Source organism: Eubalaena glacialis, chromosome 9 (assembly GCF_028564815.1).
Source record: "Eubalaena glacialis isolate mEubGla1 chromosome 9, mEubGla1.1.hap2.+ XY, whole genome shotgun sequence".
NCBI lineage: Eukaryota > Metazoa > Chordata > Mammalia > Artiodactyla > Balaenidae > Eubalaena > Eubalaena glacialis.
The window spans coordinates 114,365,540-114,381,672 of record NC_083724.1 but is presented as its reverse complement, the minus strand read 5'-3'; the positions used below and the strand labels follow the sequence as shown (position 1 = coordinate 114,381,672).

The following is a 16,133-nucleotide window of genomic DNA, read 5'->3' as shown; positions in this document are numbered from 1 at the left end:
CTGGTGGTGATTAAGGTAAAGGAGGAAGGGGAGGGAGAGGGAGGCTCTCTTTCTCCATTTCAACCAAAGCAGCTTGGCTTTCATCTGTTTATATGCTGAAGTTCTGCATAAGAATCTATTTGGAGGGGGAAAAGGCGATTCGGGTGATAAAAATACAGGCAGACCTCAGAGATACTGCAGGTTCGGTTCCAGACCATCACAATAAATCAAATACTGCAATAAAGCAAGCCACACGAATTTTTTTTGGTTTCCCAGTGCATATAAAAGCTATGGTTACACTGTACTGCAGTCTGTTAAGTGTGCAAGAGCATTATGCCTTAAAAAAAAAAAAAGCCTTAATTAAAAAATACCTTATTGCTAAACAATGCTAACCATCATCTGAGCCTTCAGCAAATCATAATCTTTTTGCTGGTGGAGGGTCCTGCCTCGATGCTAGCTACCAAACTGATCAGGATGGTGGCTGCTGGAGGCTGGGTGGCCGTGGCAATTTCTTAAAATAAGACCACAGTGAAGTGTGCCTCATCCATTGACTCTTCCTTTCATGAACGATTTCTCTGTAGCAGGCAATGCTGATTGACAGCATTGTACCCACAGAACTTTCAAAACTGAAGTCAATCCTCTCAAACCCTACTGCTGCTGCATCAACTAAGTCTAACGTAATAGTCTAAATTTTTTATTGTAGTTTCAACAATCTTCACAGCATCTTCACCAGGAGTAGATTCAATCTCAAAAAACCACTTTCTTTGCTCATCCGTAAGAAGCAACTCCTCATCCATTAGTTTCATCATGAGATTGTGGCAATTCAGTCCCAACTTCAGGCTCCACTTTCAATTCTAGTTCTATTTCCACCACATCTGCAGCTACTTCCTCCAATCAAGTCTTAAACCCCTCAAAGTCATCCATGAGGGCTGGAATCAACTTCTTTTAAACTCCTATTAATGTTGATATTTTGACCTCTTGCCATGAATCACGAATGTTCTTAATGGTATCTAGAATGGTGAATCCTTTCCAAGTAGGTTTTCAATTGACTTTGCCCAGGTCCATCAGAGGAATCACTATCTATGGCAGCTATAGCCTTACAAAATGTATTTCTTAAATAATAAGACTTGAGAGTCGAAATGACTCCTTGATCAGGCTGCACAATGGATGTTGTGTCAGCAGGCATGAAAGCAACATTAATCTTGTATGTCTCCATCAGAGCTCTTGGGTGACTAGGTACATTGACGATGAGCAGTAATATTTTGAAAGCAATCTGCTCTCAACAGTGGGGTTAAAAAATTCAGTAAACCATGTTGGAAACAGATGGGCTGCCATCCAGGCTTTGTTCCATTTAGAGAGCACAGGCAGAGTAGATTTAGCATAATTCAGAATGGTAAAGGAACACTGGCTTCAACTTAAAAGTCACCAGCTGCATTAGCCCCTAACAAGAGAGTCAGCCTGTCCTCTGAGGCTTTGAAGCCAGGCACTGACTTCTCCCTAGTTATGAAAGTCCTAGATGGCATCTTCTTCCGATATAAGGCTGTTTGGTCTACATTGAAAATCTGTTGTTTAGTGCAGCCACCTTCACTAATTATCTTAGCTTGACCTTCTGGATAACTTGCTGCAGCTTCTCCATCAGCACCTGGGGTTTTGCCTTGCATTTTTATGCTATGGAGATGGCTTTTTTCCTTAAACATCATGAACCGACCCCTGCTAGCTTCAAACTTTTCTTCTGCAGCTTCCTCAACTCTCTCAGCCTTCAAAGAATTAAAGAGAGTTAGGGCCTTGCTCTGGATTAGGCTTTGGCTTAAGGAAATGCTGTGGCTGGTTGATCTTCTATGCAGGTTACTAAAACCTTCTCCATATCAGCAATAAGGCTGTTTTGCTCTCTTATCATTCATGTATCCACTACAGTATCATTTTCAATTTCCTTCAAGAACTTTGTGTTCACAACTTGGCTAACTGGTGTAAGAGGCCTAGCATTCAGCCTATCTCAGTTTTCGACATGCCTTCCTCACTAAGCTTAATCATTTCTAGCTATTGATTTAAAGTGAGAGATGTATGACTGTTCCTTTTACTTGAACCCTTAAAAGCCACTGTAGGGTTACTAATTGGCCTCACTTCAATATCGCTGTGTCTTAAGGAATAGGGAGGCCTGAGGGGAGGGAGAGATGGGGAAATGGTCAACAGGTAGAGCAGTCCGAACACACACAACATTTATCAATTAAGTTCATCGTCTTATGTGGCAATTTGTGGGGCCCCAAAACAATTACAAGAGTAACATCAAAGATCACTGATCACCATAATAAACATAACAATAATGAAAAAGTTTGAAATATTGAGGGAATTACCAAAATGTGACACAGAGACATGAAGTGAGCAAAAATGCTGTTGGAAAAATGGAGCTGATAGACTTGCTCAAACGGGTTGCTACAAACCTTCAATTTGTAAAAAACACAGTATCTGCGAAGCGCACTAAAGCTAGGTGCAATAAAACGAGGTATGCGTGAAGATAAAGATTTTTAAAACACTTGTATAGCCCTTGAGTATATCAAGAATTAACCAGAGAAGTAAATTAGTAAGAAAAGGCTTCGTGGAGGAAATCACACAGGGATCTTTAAAGGGCAGGATTTGGACAAGCAAAACAGAGGGCAATCCAGAAGGAACAATGTTAGGTATAGGAATTACCTATCATCTTTATGTGCAGGAGTACTGCCTAAATAGAATAGAGGCTTTTTGACAGGGTTCAGTAAGAACAAATTACAGGGTACACTGGCTACAAGGCAAAGGCATTTAAATAGGATGCAATACACAGTGGAGAATTATATGTTCTCAAGTTTGGGAGTAAAAAGATGAAAGTAGTGTTTAAAGAAAATAAGTACAGATTGATCCTTGAACACTGGCTTGAACTGCACAAGTCTACTTATATGCACATTTTTTCAAATAAATACAGTACCTGTATTTTTATTTTACAGATCCTTAAATTAACTAAGTGTGGGGAAAAGTTTGTGTTTGAGGATCTGAGTCCTGATTCTATCCAAACTGTTTCAGCTTCCTGCCCTTGGGTGAGTCATTTATCAATTCCTTTGTTTTTCAGGCAGAGATAAGCAACACTCAGAATTTCAACTGTGCAGGGGTCAGTGCCCCCGACCCCCCACTCCATTGTTCAAGGGTCAACTGTATACAAAATATACTAAAGAAAAAGAGGATACAAAAAATGATTCAGAAGATGAAAAGAATACACATCCTCTGGATACTAAGTAAAAGGCTCTTGAAAGGCAACATTGTTAAAAAAACAAAACAAAACAGATTTACAGTAAAAAAAACTTGGATGACAGACTCAGTCTCTAGCTTCCAAACCCTACTGGCTGTGTGATAATGAAAAGATGAATGGCTTCTGAGCTCCCATTTCCTTGTCTGCAGAATGAGGATAATCCATACATAGCTTTCACAAGATTCAGTAAGAATCAACAAAAATAATGTATATATGAAAGCCAAAGCATTATTCAAGTATCAGTTCTTAATGAAGGTGGGTTAGGGGGATGGTGGCTAGAATGATGAGGAATAAACTATTTCAAGAAGCAATTTGTATAAGAAGTAACAGGATTTGGTGATAAATGAAGTCAAAAGTTTAAAGCTGGAGAGATGGAGGAGGAGCACGTTAGAGGGAGAAGATGACTAATCAATTAGGGGCATGTAGAATTTAATGCCACAAAGCAACTGAAGGTAACTTGGACACTTGGAGCAGTTGATGCCAAGAGGCACAGTGATTAAGGAACAGATTTTTTTTTTAATTTTATGTTTTTGGGGTTCATAGAGACAGCCTGACAAACCAGTTCCACTTCCTAAATATAATTCTGGGCTAGGAAAGTTACTTAACTCTTTTAATCTCGGCTTCTTCATTTGTGAAAAGGGGACGATATCAGCCTAAGAATTATTAACAAAGGCTCAATAAACGGTAGCCATAGTTATCATAACCATCATTATTATCAGACCGACTGCTCAATTGAGCTTACAGAGATAACACTAGAACCTGTGAGAAAATACTTGAAATTTGACTCCATTCGGCTGAAAAACTAAAGATGGAATTGCTCCACGCTAACTCAGGAGGTAATACAAATGGGAATAACTGCCTAACTGCCCCCACAGAATCCAAGAATAATTCAGTGGTTTTCTTTCTTTCTTTTTTTAACTTTGAGCTTTAAAACAATCTCAGATAAAAAAGCACGTGAAATGTGTCGTAAAACGAATCTTAGCAAATTAAGAGTCCGAGAACGTGTTAAATCCACCGACCACGTTAACTTCTTGGAGGGCATACCTTGGACTAGAGCTTTTTTGTCCTTTATGTAAAAGACACCAAGTGACTGCCAAAAAGGAAGAGTAAGGATAGGTTGGTTCAAAAAGCACAACAGGTGAAACGAGAAAGCAGGGGGCTGGAGGCCACAGACGGACCACAGGTGGCTGGGGAGACTGGATCAGGTAGCGGATTCCCGCGGGAAAAACTGGCTTCAGCATCTGAGGGCCCGGGGTTCGCCCCTTCCCTACCACCGCCCCGTTTCCCCTCCCTTTCGCACCTTTCCGCTTCTGCCTCATCTCTCCGCTGTCGTAGCAGCAGCCACCCCAGACAATGCAGCGCTGCCCACTCGGACCGCTGGGAAAATTGACAGCCACAAAGCAACCCTGTCCTGTCGTAAAATGACGATCAATATATCGTAAAGCTGTTCCCAGAAGACAGCGCGCGCAAAGGGTCCGCCCCGCATCCCGGCAGCTGCTCGCGGAGCTTCAGGAGGCGGGGCAAAGCTGCGGCCCGGGCGAAACAGCCCGGAGTCTAAGGGCTGTAGGGTCCCCAGGTCCGAACGCAAGGGCAGCTTGAGCATTAGAAACCGCGACCTGGGCAGCACAGCGACAGGACAGAGCTTATGGACAGAGGCTGTGCCAGGAAACCTAGATAAGAGGGCGGATGTGGGCGGTCTGTAAATAAAGGTGGAGGAGCCCAGGGTGCGTTGCGTCCAGGGTGGCTGGGCGGGAACGTGAGTGGGGATCGCGGGAAACTAGATTCAGAGCCTGGAAGAGACCATGCAGGGATCAAGTAACGATCTGAGGTTCAGGCTCTGACGCCAGTGGATCCCCCTGGTCTCGGATGAATGGCGCGTTATCAGTAACCATCATGAAAGCTCTGGAGGTCTCTCCAGAAAAACGCACACACGCACAAAGTTTTGTAGTGTTTGGAGGCAGGACTTGGAATCATGTTTTCCTGAAACCCGTCCATGATCTCCTTTGTTCATGGACCAGAAATTAAGAACGCCTCTCGTTAACAAAGACAGGAATCTGTGTTGTTTCCAGTTCCTTACTTTCCACTAGAACTGAGGTATCTCCAAGTCTTTGACCTCGCCATGACACTGAAACTGTCCTGGTCTTTTGTGACTGCCCAGCAGGACAAATTCAGTAGCATTTATGTGTCCTTATTGTCATCCTAGTACCAAGTGACATAAGTTAGCTACCTAGGAAGTCTTTTATGATAGGACCCTCCACACTCTGAGTTTTTCTCTGCTTTTTCTCAGTGCTGCTGTATATCATCTCAAAATATTGGTGTACCACAGGGGTCACTTCTCAGCCTTGTCTTCCCCAACGTGATCCCCAGAGTACCAGAGCTTTTAAACACCATCTGTCTGCTCCCATTTTATATCCAGCTCCAACTTCCTCCCTATTTGACATCTTGTTAGATCTGCATGTCTGATATGTATCGGAAACTTAACATGTCCCAAAAGGAACTCTGCTTTTACTTCAGTTCTGCTCTTTCCCCAATCTTCCTTAACTGAAGACACCATCCTCTACCTCATCACTCTTTTACCTCACACAAGAGAAAGAGATGGGTAGTACATTTGTAGATTTTAACTTATAATTGGAAATGTGATATTTGAGCTAATATTTGATACGCAGATATCTGGGGGAAGAGTATTTCAGACAGAGGGAACACTTAGAGCAACGGTCCTAGGGAGAGAGGATGCCTGGTGTATTCAAGGAAAGTAAGGAGGCCGCTGTCAGTTGAGCAGTGAACCAGGGGAAGTGTAATAGAGGTCAGAGAAGTGATGGGGTGCAATGGGGGACACTGCACCTCATGTAAGACCTTGTAGGCCCAGTGTAAAGCCTTTGCCTTTTACTCTAAGTCACATGAGGAGCGATTGGAGAGTTTTTAGCAGAGATATAATCTGATTTATAATTTAAAAGTACCTCTATTTGCTGTGTTGAGAATGGACTGTAGTGAGGAAGGGTAGAAGCAGGGAGATCAGTTAGGTGGCTGTTATCATACCTATGCCAGGGATTCCCAAACTTTGATGCACATGAGAATCACCTGGAGAGAAGTGAAAAATCCTGGTGCCCAGGTCACATCCCATACCAATTAAATCAAAATCTCAAGGGGGTGGCAGCCAGGCATTAGTATTTTTTAAGATCCTTGGTGATTTCAAAATGCAGCAAAGTTTGGGAACCGCTGAACGAGGCCAGGGATGATTATGACTTGAATCAGGGTAGTAAGCAGTGGAGGCAGTGAGACGCAAGACGTGTTCTGATTCTGAATACGCTTGGAAGATTTCAACAAGACTTCTGGACAGCCAGATGTGGTATGTGGGAGAAAGACAGGCATCAACATCAGGGGTGACACGGAAGCTTTTGGACTGAGGGACTGGAGCCGTGTAGTTGCCCTGAGCTGAAATGGGGTAGATTGTAGGTGGAGTGGGGTTTCGGGAGGAGTGTGGGAGGCTTAATTTGGATGCATTGGGTTTGGGATGCCTAGTGAGCAGTAAGACACGAAAAAGATTGGGGCTGGAGATACTCAAGTGAGAGTTGTGGGCATATAGGTGATATTTAAAGCCGCGAAACAGGGTGAACGTGGAAAAGAAAGAGAAGAGACCAAAGATTAAGCTTTAAGACCTTCTTTTCTAGTTTACTCCTCTATTATCAGCAGGAAAGAAGAGTAACTAGAAAAGAAGGCTGAGGAGGTGCCTCCAGGGAGGTTGGGAAGAAAACTAGGCAAGTGTGGTTCCTGAAAGCCGAGTGGAAAAAGTGTGTTAAGGAGGAGGAGGTGATCCACTGGGTAAAATGCGGCTGATGGGTCAAGAAAGAAGAGGGTTGAAAATTAACTAGGGTCACTGGGGACTTTGACAAGAACAGTTTCACAGAACGGTAGAAGTGAAGGCTTGACTGGAGTGGGTTGATGATTGAAAGGAGAGAGATTTGAGACAGTAAGTTTAGACACAACTCTTGAGGGGGTTCGCCATAAAATACAGAGAAATGCGACAGTAGCTGGCAGGGAAACTGGGGTCAGAGGGAGTGTTTGTTAAAATGGAATAAATAACAGCATGTCTGTGTACCGATGGGAATATCCAGTGGAGAGTGAAAATTTGATGACCGAAGAGGGGAAAGTACTCTACCTCGTCCTGCGGTTGGAGAGAGGGGGTGGGATCTGGTGCGCAAGAGAAGGGATTAGCTTTTGATGGGCACATGCGTAGGTAGTTCACCTATTTACAGGCTGGAAGGCGGAGCAGGTGATGCAGATCCTGAGAGGTGGTTGGGTGTGATGGTGGGGCTCTGTGGAAGTTCTCTTTCAATTGTGTCAGTGGTTCCAGTGAGTTCAATGAAAATTCAGCCTGGTAGTTTGCCCAAACTTCTAACTGAGCATTCAGGACCTAGCATTCAGATGTCCAACAGCAGGTGTCAAGGACCCAGGCAGCTTTAAAAAGGACCAAAATTAATTTCAGTTATTAGGTACTTTAGTAGCACCTCTGATTAAGAATACAGTTACCTGTTGAAGCAGAGAAACAGCCAGTAGAGGGAGAGCTAAGCACATATGTCATGAATATAAGGTATGATTTTGCCCAGAGATAAGTAGAAGATCCAACACTAACCATGTTATTCACGCTGATTTTCTCTGTTTTGAACTTTATATTGGTATTTCTATGGTTTTCTTATGGATAAGGCACCCATCTTGCTAAAAGTTCAAAGCAGTTTTTAAGACCACATTCTTTTTGACCTTTTTGCTTTCTGAATCCCCACTTTGGGCTAAAAACATACCTACAGTTACCGAGGGTTATCCTAGTAATGACTGACTGTCTTTGAAGGTCAAACACTACCTGAAGCTGCAGGTTAAAAAACATATTTTTCCCCTGTACTTGATGTGATTGTTTGGGTTCTCAGATATAGCAATGTGGAGTAGGTTATGCTTTCTTTTCCTGGACAGCAATTTAAAAATACTTGTTTTTCTGTTTTGTTTTTAAAATATGGATGTAAAATTTAAGTTCCAGAAAGAGTTATTTAAAACTATATGACATTTCTACAATCAAACAATCCAATGTTGTTTGAGTTTTGGTAAATGTCAAGATTGTGTATCAAGAATCAGTTTATCTTCATCATCTCATATTATCCATCTCTCCCAGTTGTCTTGTATTTGGCGGGGGGGGGGAGGGGAAAGGAGTGCTTTGTCTCTCTTGGGATGGGGGCATTTTTCCTCTCTTGCTCATGTAAGTCAGATCCATCTGAATTATTCTCATCCTCAAAGAAAGAATGCTGCAGGATGGATCCTGCAATCTATTTGGAAGGGAAAAATGACTAACCTGTAGGGATAGGGCAGAGAAGAAAGAATATAAGAGCCCCAGTTCACATACAATTTAAGTTTAAATGAAAGAGGCAAATAGCGTGAATCAATTTCTGAGGGAGGAAGTCATCATAAATAGCCCTCTGATGACAAATTAGTTTCACTTCTGCTTATTTGTAAATGTGGTTTTGTGACTGTGGCTATAAAGGGCTCTATACCCCGGCTGGTTCCACATACCGAGACCAAGGCAAAGAAGCTGCCACTGTCTTCTTTTTGGAATCCTGGAGCTGAAGCAGAAAAAGTGACATCTGGTAAGTTGTTTCTCTTATGCAATTTATGCTGTAACTTATGGTTGATTAAAAAATTAGCTTTAGATTTATAGAAGAATTGAGACGATAGTACAGAGAGTTCCCATAGAATCCACAACCAGTTTCCCCTCTTATCTTACGTTAGTATGATGCACTTATTATAATTAATGAACCAACATTTATAATATTATTATTAACTAAAGGCTATCTTTATTCAGATTTTCTTAGCTGTTACCTAATGTCCTTTTTCTGTTTTAGGATCCTATCCAAGACACCATATTACATTTAGTTGTCATGTCTCCTTAGGCTCCTCTTGGCTGTGACCTTGTTTTTGATGACCTTGACAGTTTTGAGGAGTCCTGGTCAGACATTCTGTAGGGCTCACCTCTATTGAGAGTTGTCCTTTTTTTCTCAGGATTAGACTGGAGTTATGGGTTTAAGGAGGAAGATTACAGAGTTAAAAGTCTCATTAACTTTGGCAAGCTTGAGGAAGCAATATGAGAGGATTCAAGTTCATTTCCTTAGAATCCAATAAAGTACGTAATGAAAATATCTGCTTATTTTACTGACCTATTCGCCTGGGGGAGAAGGAGGCATGTCATCCCAATGCCTTCTCTACTGTATCTGCCTCCCATGGCTGTGCTTCTAATGTTGCACACATTAGCTGAGGCATTAATGCTCAAAACAGAACTCTTTTCCTTTGGGGGTTTGAAGGCCCTTGTTTCACTTTTGCCTCTAAGCTAATGTATTTAAATTGTTCCTTTGGAATGTACCTAGTTTGGAAGAGCAGTGCAATGTCCAATAAAGTGGTTAGGAAATTTTGCCAGCACCAAAGGTATTTAAGATTTAAAAACAGAAAGGAGATAAATCCTAAACGTCATCAACATTCCATCATTTTATTAAGAATCTCCTCCTTGCCCTTATTTTTCATTCTTCAGCTACCTCCCTGTGAGAAGGGGACGAGACTCTACCAAGTGCGTAGAACCTTCAAGGTGACTGGTCAATGGGGACAAGAATGGGGGTGTCAGTTTATCAGTTAAGGTGGCATCTGTTCCCCCCAAAATAAATAGACTTTGCCCTGGTAAATATTAGTACTGATTTCTTGTTTAACTGTCTTCACCAAATATTCTGAAAGACAATAACATTTGTACAGATGCATGAGTGTCTGTAGACCAACTATGCATGCAATGTCACATTTAGTCCCCACAATGAACTCCAGACATAAGTATTTTTAATTCTCATTTTATACATGGATAAACTGAGGCTCAGAGAGATTAAGTGATTTGTTCAGTGTTACATTGAAATGCCAGAGCAAGATCTCCAAATCCAGGCATTCTAACTCCAAAACCTGAGTACTTCCCACTACACCACTCCCAGTCTGGAATATAAGCTCTGGGTATGGGCACACCTTGCCCATTTTCTTCCCTGATGTGTCCCCAACACCTATAACAGTGCCTGGCACACAGTCGACACTCAACAGATATTTATTGAACGAATGAATTTAATTCCTGCCATTATTAATGACACGCTTCATTCATTAAACAAATATTTATTCAGTGTTTACTAAGCACTGAGCACTTCCCACATTTGTTAAAAGTAGGGAATAAACCAATGTTAATGATTAAAATGCCCCTTCAAGGAACTTTGCTTATTGAAGCATTTTAATTTTTTCCTATCAGTGTTACCTTGGGGTGGTGGGTAGGGGACAGAAATGAAAGGAAAACAAGAATCATGTCGGGAGGGGTTAATGGGAAGCAAGGGAAGGTGGGATGAGATTCTGACTAAAGGAGGAGAAGAAACCTGGACACTTGTCATTCTTAATAAACACATGCAGTTTGCCTCAGACACGGACTGAAGGCAGTGAAATGTACTACTCGTCCCCCACCTCACCACACACGTACGCATGCACACACGCACCTACACACCCCGCACACAGTCTGGCTTGTTTTCTTCTGAGGGCATTGAAGAATTTGCAGACAGTAGCTTCAGCTGGAGTCCCTAAGCACAATTTTTATCAAGTTCCCACTCTCCCTGCTACTCAACAGCCTTCACTCCCCGAATGCCTTCATCATGCATTAGAGGGAGCCCCTCATTTGTGGGCACTGTTCCCTCATTCTCCTACTCTTAAGCTCCGGAGACTTTGTTTAAATAGTACCACTTAGAGGCTGCTTGGTGGAATGAAGAGAACACAGAACTTGGACTCACTACGTTACCTTGGACAAGTCCCTTACCCTCTCTGGGCCTCAGTGTCCAAATCTGTAGAAGGGGCTCAAGAACATTATTTAATTCCACTACATGAAGCTGTTCTAGTATAGGAGTGACCGTTGCATTTGTGTCGCCTCTGTTATGTTCTCTTAAGAGAAAAGGCAGTAAGCAAACACAAACAGAAGGAAAGGAGAGCAAGAGAAGCAAGAAAAAGTGTCAATAGTCACAATTATTTGACAGGAAACTGGTTCTGTGCAACCTTCACACATCTAGATAAAGATGCAGAGAGTCTCATTTGAAAGATGCTATTCTTAGGCTCAGTGCACATGAATGTAAATAAGTACTAAGAGCAAAACTTAACTGTTAACCACACAGTTGAAGTACAAGTGAAATAAACCACACATAAAAAGCTTGCCCGTGTGAGCAATACATTTGGACGTTTTCAATTGCTTCTCTACAGAAACAAATTTTCACAAAATATACCATTGTTGCTACCTCTCTTTGGTGGAAAGTGGAGCCCAACAAAATTTGAGGAAGGACTATGGGTCTTTTGCTCTTCAAAGCAAAATGAACCTGAAATGACCGTAATCTCAGCTATGCTGCTTTTGATTACACAGGAGCCCTAGTTATTGGTACAGTCTTGGTTTCCATGGCAAGTGACATTTCAAAATAAGAACTTAATCCTTTTGGCTCCCAACTAAATCAGAGAAAATTTGCACCTTAATGACTAGTTCAATCTATAGATGGGAAAGCTAAGGCCCAGAGTGGTACAATGATGGGTCTCAAGTCCTATGGTTCCTTTGATTTTGGCAAAGCCAGAACTGGAAACTGCCACACCTGATTTCCAGCTTAATGCCCTTCCCACCGTGTCATTTAGTTTAACTCAATGGCTATATACTGAGGGGCTATACCACACTATCCCCTATTAATTGATATGTTTGTCTATAGGTTTTCCTTTGTAAGTGCTTGGCATTTATTTCATTCTGCCTCTTCAGCCTTTTAGTAAACGATCCCTTTCCATTTTCCAGTGTCTTCATTTATCAATCAAATGGTCCCTTTCTGCCAGTGTTGGAACGTTGGCAGAAGGAATAAATGAAGCAGAATTCACCACAACCACAACTCAAATAATTTCCAGTTTCTCCAAATTTCAGTTAGGGGTCACACATTACTGCTATACTGGTACCATAGATGCTTTATAGTGGGAGGCTCATGGTTTGGTGTCTGCATTGCAAGCAGCTAAACCCAATCTAACCCCAGACAGTTACATGCCAATAACCCTTGCTGGCCACTGTGCACTGTTGATTTAATCAGTAAAGTCGTGTGACCCTGAAGGGAGTCCAAACCACTGCCCACATTCTAGAATTTGGTGAACATGTCTGCTTGTACTCCAAGTCCTCTTCCATCTTGGACCGAAGGGCCTTAATCTCAGTGTTCAAATGGTGGTAACACTTATCAACTTGTTAGTTCTTTGGGGCTTCATCCGGCTTCTCTATCTGTTCCTGGCATTTGACTAGCAGAATAAGCTGTCCTGAAGGTCTACAGCGGATCTGTCCCCTGGGAGGACCACACATGTTGTTTTGTTTCCAGTGCCCACTGTGATATGATGCCTAACATTTTGTGTGACTATGGCTCCTGGAGCTGCTGTCTTCAGAAAACAACAGATCTCTTTCTGAGGGACAATTCCCAGTTCCGCATCTAAAGTTACTGATGACATTACCATATTTTTTCCTCCTAACTCGCCTAGGTTTTGATGTGGTTTAGCATTTCTAACTCAGCATTTCCAATCAGGAAACTGATGAATTTTAGTGACCTCGTAGAGCCCTCCCACCACCAGCTTTACTGGTGACCATTTCAAGCAAGAACACAGCATCTTGGGATTTAAAGAAGCCTTAAAATCCATCTAGTCCAATGCTATTATTAGGTTGCTATGCCAGTAAAGGTTTAGACACCTCTGGGGCAGAAAATTTGTTACATTCCATTTTGGACAACTCTGACTACCAGAGAATGTTCAGCAAAAATGTGCTTTCTTATACTTTACACCTAGTGGATCTAGTTCTCCCTGCTTGGGACCACTGGAAACATGCATCATCCGTCTTTTATATGCAGCTCTAAGGTCAAGTATTTGAAGACCACTACGAAGTCCTCTCCCTGCCTTCTGCCTTAGCCTGTGTCTTCCCTTCCTCAAGCTAAGCATTCTCAGTTCCTATGGAGCAGTCCTATCAAAATGAATTTGATTTTAAAACATCCTTTGGTATAGAATCTCATCAAAAGCTTCCCATCACTATTTTATTCATTCAATCATTCAGCATTATTGTCAGTCATTGCACTTCATGATAGAAATGCAGCATTGAAATCAATGCAGCCATGACCTCAAATAGCTCACGGTTCAGTAAAGAGGAAGAGACATAAAGGAAGCATAGCAAGCATCATAGCACAGATGTCCTTGGAGCAGTGGTGACACAAGAAGGGAATGAATGGGAATCAGGACACAGTTGCACAGAGGAAATACTCAAACAAGATCTTGAAGAAAGAGTAGGAATTCACCAGGAAGAAGAGGGGAAGGGTACCCTACACAGAAGCACGTTTCTTCTTGGATTCCCTGCCTCGGAGGACTGCAAGGTGTTTGGGGTGGTCCGAGAGGGAGCCTCAAGATGAAGAATGGAGAGATGAGGAGCTCTAGTGAAGGCTCAGGACCTTGTACATAGTAGGGTTCACCCCACATTCAACAAACACCCACCAAGTACAGAAACCATTTGTTTGGTTTGATACCCATGAGCCAAACTAAGAGTAAGAGGCTCTTTCGACTGATGAGTGGTGATTTTCGTTTGGGGGTAATATGTAAACGAGGCACCGTCTCCACAACTAACGGCCTGTGGGTCTCGTCGGGGTTGACAGGTCAGGTGGGCTTTTGCATATTTCAGAAGGGCTGGTGACTCTCTGCTTTTGAATTACGCAGCTGAGTGATCCAAATAGCAACATCAGAAGTGGAGAAGAAGCACAGATGCCCCCCAACTTGTGTCCCTCAGATTCTCCTCAACGTGTGGGGACAAAGAAACTCCAGGGGAGCAGGGCCCACTGTTCTGAGCCTTTACAGACCCACTTCTCCCTCTGTGCCCAACCCTGTGTGCCCGGGACTAGAGACAGGTTGGATCTGGCACTTCTTCTTTTGGAGGGGCTTCTCCTTCTCTCCGCCCACCCCGCCACCCACAGATGCCCCATGAGGCGGAGCTGCTTGTAGACCCCAGTAGGGGTGTCTTCCTGATTGAAGTGGTGGGTGGGCTGGTGAGGAAGATCCAGAGACCCTAGTTGTTGCATCTCTCCTCCCCACTCAGTGGCAACTCCAGGGGGCCCCAGGAGTATCAAATATTCCATCCAACTCCCAGACACTTGCTGAGACCCCCTGGGACTCGATATCACTGGCAAAGGAGTTCAAGGGTTACCTGATTGGGGCGCTGATGTCTCCCAAAGCAGCAAAGCTATGTAACTTCACCTTCAAGGGTCTGGTCACTAGAGGTTTATTCTCTTTTCAGAGTGAGTTGCCTTAAAGATCTCAGGTCTTTTCAGTTTAAAGTTCTACGGATGCAACTACTGTTGAAAACCAATAGTCAAACATGGATTTTTGTCATATTTAAACCAACATGTAGTGAAGTAGCTGTTGTGATGGATTTGAAAATAAGTTAGACTGGCCACTGCCCTTTAGAAGCTTGGGATCTAACTGGGGAGACAAAGCGTAAGCAAAATTACATGTTATTTTTGGTTTTTTGCTTTGTATTTACAATTTCTGCAGTCTACCCCTCCCACCTCCACCTTTGTACTTTGTGTGCATTTTTTTCAGGCTGATGCTCTAAGTGGACAAAAGCAGGTGATTACACAACAGGAAATGGCAGAAACTGAAGATTTTGTGGGTCAGGAGCCACATCCAGGTAACATCCCTACAATATCACCTGATGAAATGAATGGGAACTGTTTACCATTATATACTCAAGGGCAAATGAGCTGAGACTGTATTGAACTATAGTCATTGTTCCTTGATCTTTATTCAGAAGCTGCTTTCTCACGACACATTTTTAACAGTGAATGAACATCAATTATTTCAATAACAACTAAAATATCCTATTCATAGTACAGTGGGTTGTCTGACCAGCAATTACATTTGTGCTTCCCCCTCCTTTAAAAGAAGGTTCCAGGAAACCATCTTGGGTTTTCTGAGGGTAGCCCTCTCAGAATGGGCAAGGTAAGCCCCTGGAATCACTGCAGGTGCTTTCCTTAGAAGGAGAGTTGTAGGGTGAACAACACTGGAGTGCGTGAGGGTGGCCCCCCTTCCTAGAAGGCTGGGTGTAGGGCCCCCGGAGACAAGGGGGGAACCTTCCCTCGGAACATGCAGGGGAGTAACCCCTATGTGCAGATAGCAGGGTGTATCACATCCTTTGTGTTTTGAGAATTGAAGAGGAAAAACTGCTTCACTCCTGGGGATGAATTCCTTTACGGGCAAGGGATCAGTGTTTCTGGGTCAGTGGGGGTAGTGCTAGCATCTGAGACGTGGCTGGGCATGAAAACTGAAGGAACTGCAACTTTGGGGACCCCTTGGCTGAGGTCAGGCCTGAAGGCGTGGGGCGTTCTGCTGGGAAGATCTGCGGCAGGTTCTGGCAACGGTCTGGATCAACAAACAGCCTGTATTGAGAGCAGTTGTCAAAAGCGACACCTTGTGGCGGCAGGAAGCAACAGCAGCAGAGACTAAGACTTCTTCGGACTGCTACTCACCCCTCTGCTCTTTCTTCGAATAAATCAGTGTAAAATGCTGGAAAAGGCAAGGGAGTGTTTGAGCAATTACAGGAAAGAATGAATGTGGCCAGTTCACACCAATTCATTCTGGTTACAGTTTAATATAAAACCACTACCCTTAAGTGGTTTAAATCCCAGATGAAGTACTTTTTCCTTTCCACGTGGTTTTTCATTTTAGAAATTGAAGAAAAAGTTTAAAACCTTGCTGTTTTATCTGACTTCTCAGCGTTTGCTTTAGTTGAGAAATAAGCTTCCAAACTTTGATCAGA

General features: G+C 42.9%; 2 protein-coding genes across 8 annotated transcripts in view; one reads left to right on the top strand and one right to left on the bottom strand.

The window, feature by feature from the left end:
- Nucleotides 1-4,643, bottom strand: part of ELP3 (elongator acetyltransferase complex subunit 3) — a 104,747-nt gene extending 100,104 nt beyond the window's left edge. For both annotated transcript variants that reach the window (XM_061199452.1, XM_061199453.1), the window contains exon 1: nucleotides 4,554-4,643. In XM_061199452.1, the coding sequence (XP_061055435.1) occupies nucleotides 4,554-4,572 (19 nt within the window). In that variant the 5' untranslated portion in view covers nucleotides 4,573-4,643. The remainder of the gene's footprint in view (nucleotides 1-4,553) is intronic.
- A 118-nt stretch (nucleotides 4,644-4,761) lies between these two features.
- NUGGC (nuclear GTPase, germinal center associated) overlaps nucleotides 4,762-16,133 on the top strand; it is a 51,003-nt gene continuing 39,631 nt past the window's right edge. For 3 of the 6 annotated variants that reach the window (XM_061199450.1, XM_061199446.1, XM_061199451.1), the window contains exons 1-3: nucleotides 4,919-4,977; nucleotides 8,778-8,880; nucleotides 14,918-15,005. In XM_061199450.1, the coding sequence (XP_061055433.1) occupies nucleotides 14,963-15,005 (43 nt within the window). In that variant the 5' untranslated portion in view covers nucleotides 4,919-4,977; nucleotides 8,778-8,880; nucleotides 14,918-14,962. Of the gene's footprint in view, nucleotides 4,830-4,918; nucleotides 4,978-6,519; nucleotides 6,600-7,172; nucleotides 7,221-8,777; nucleotides 8,881-14,917; nucleotides 15,006-16,133 lie in introns of those variants that run through there. The other 3 variants (XM_061199447.1, XM_061199448.1, XM_061199449.1) reach the window with 3 other exon arrangements.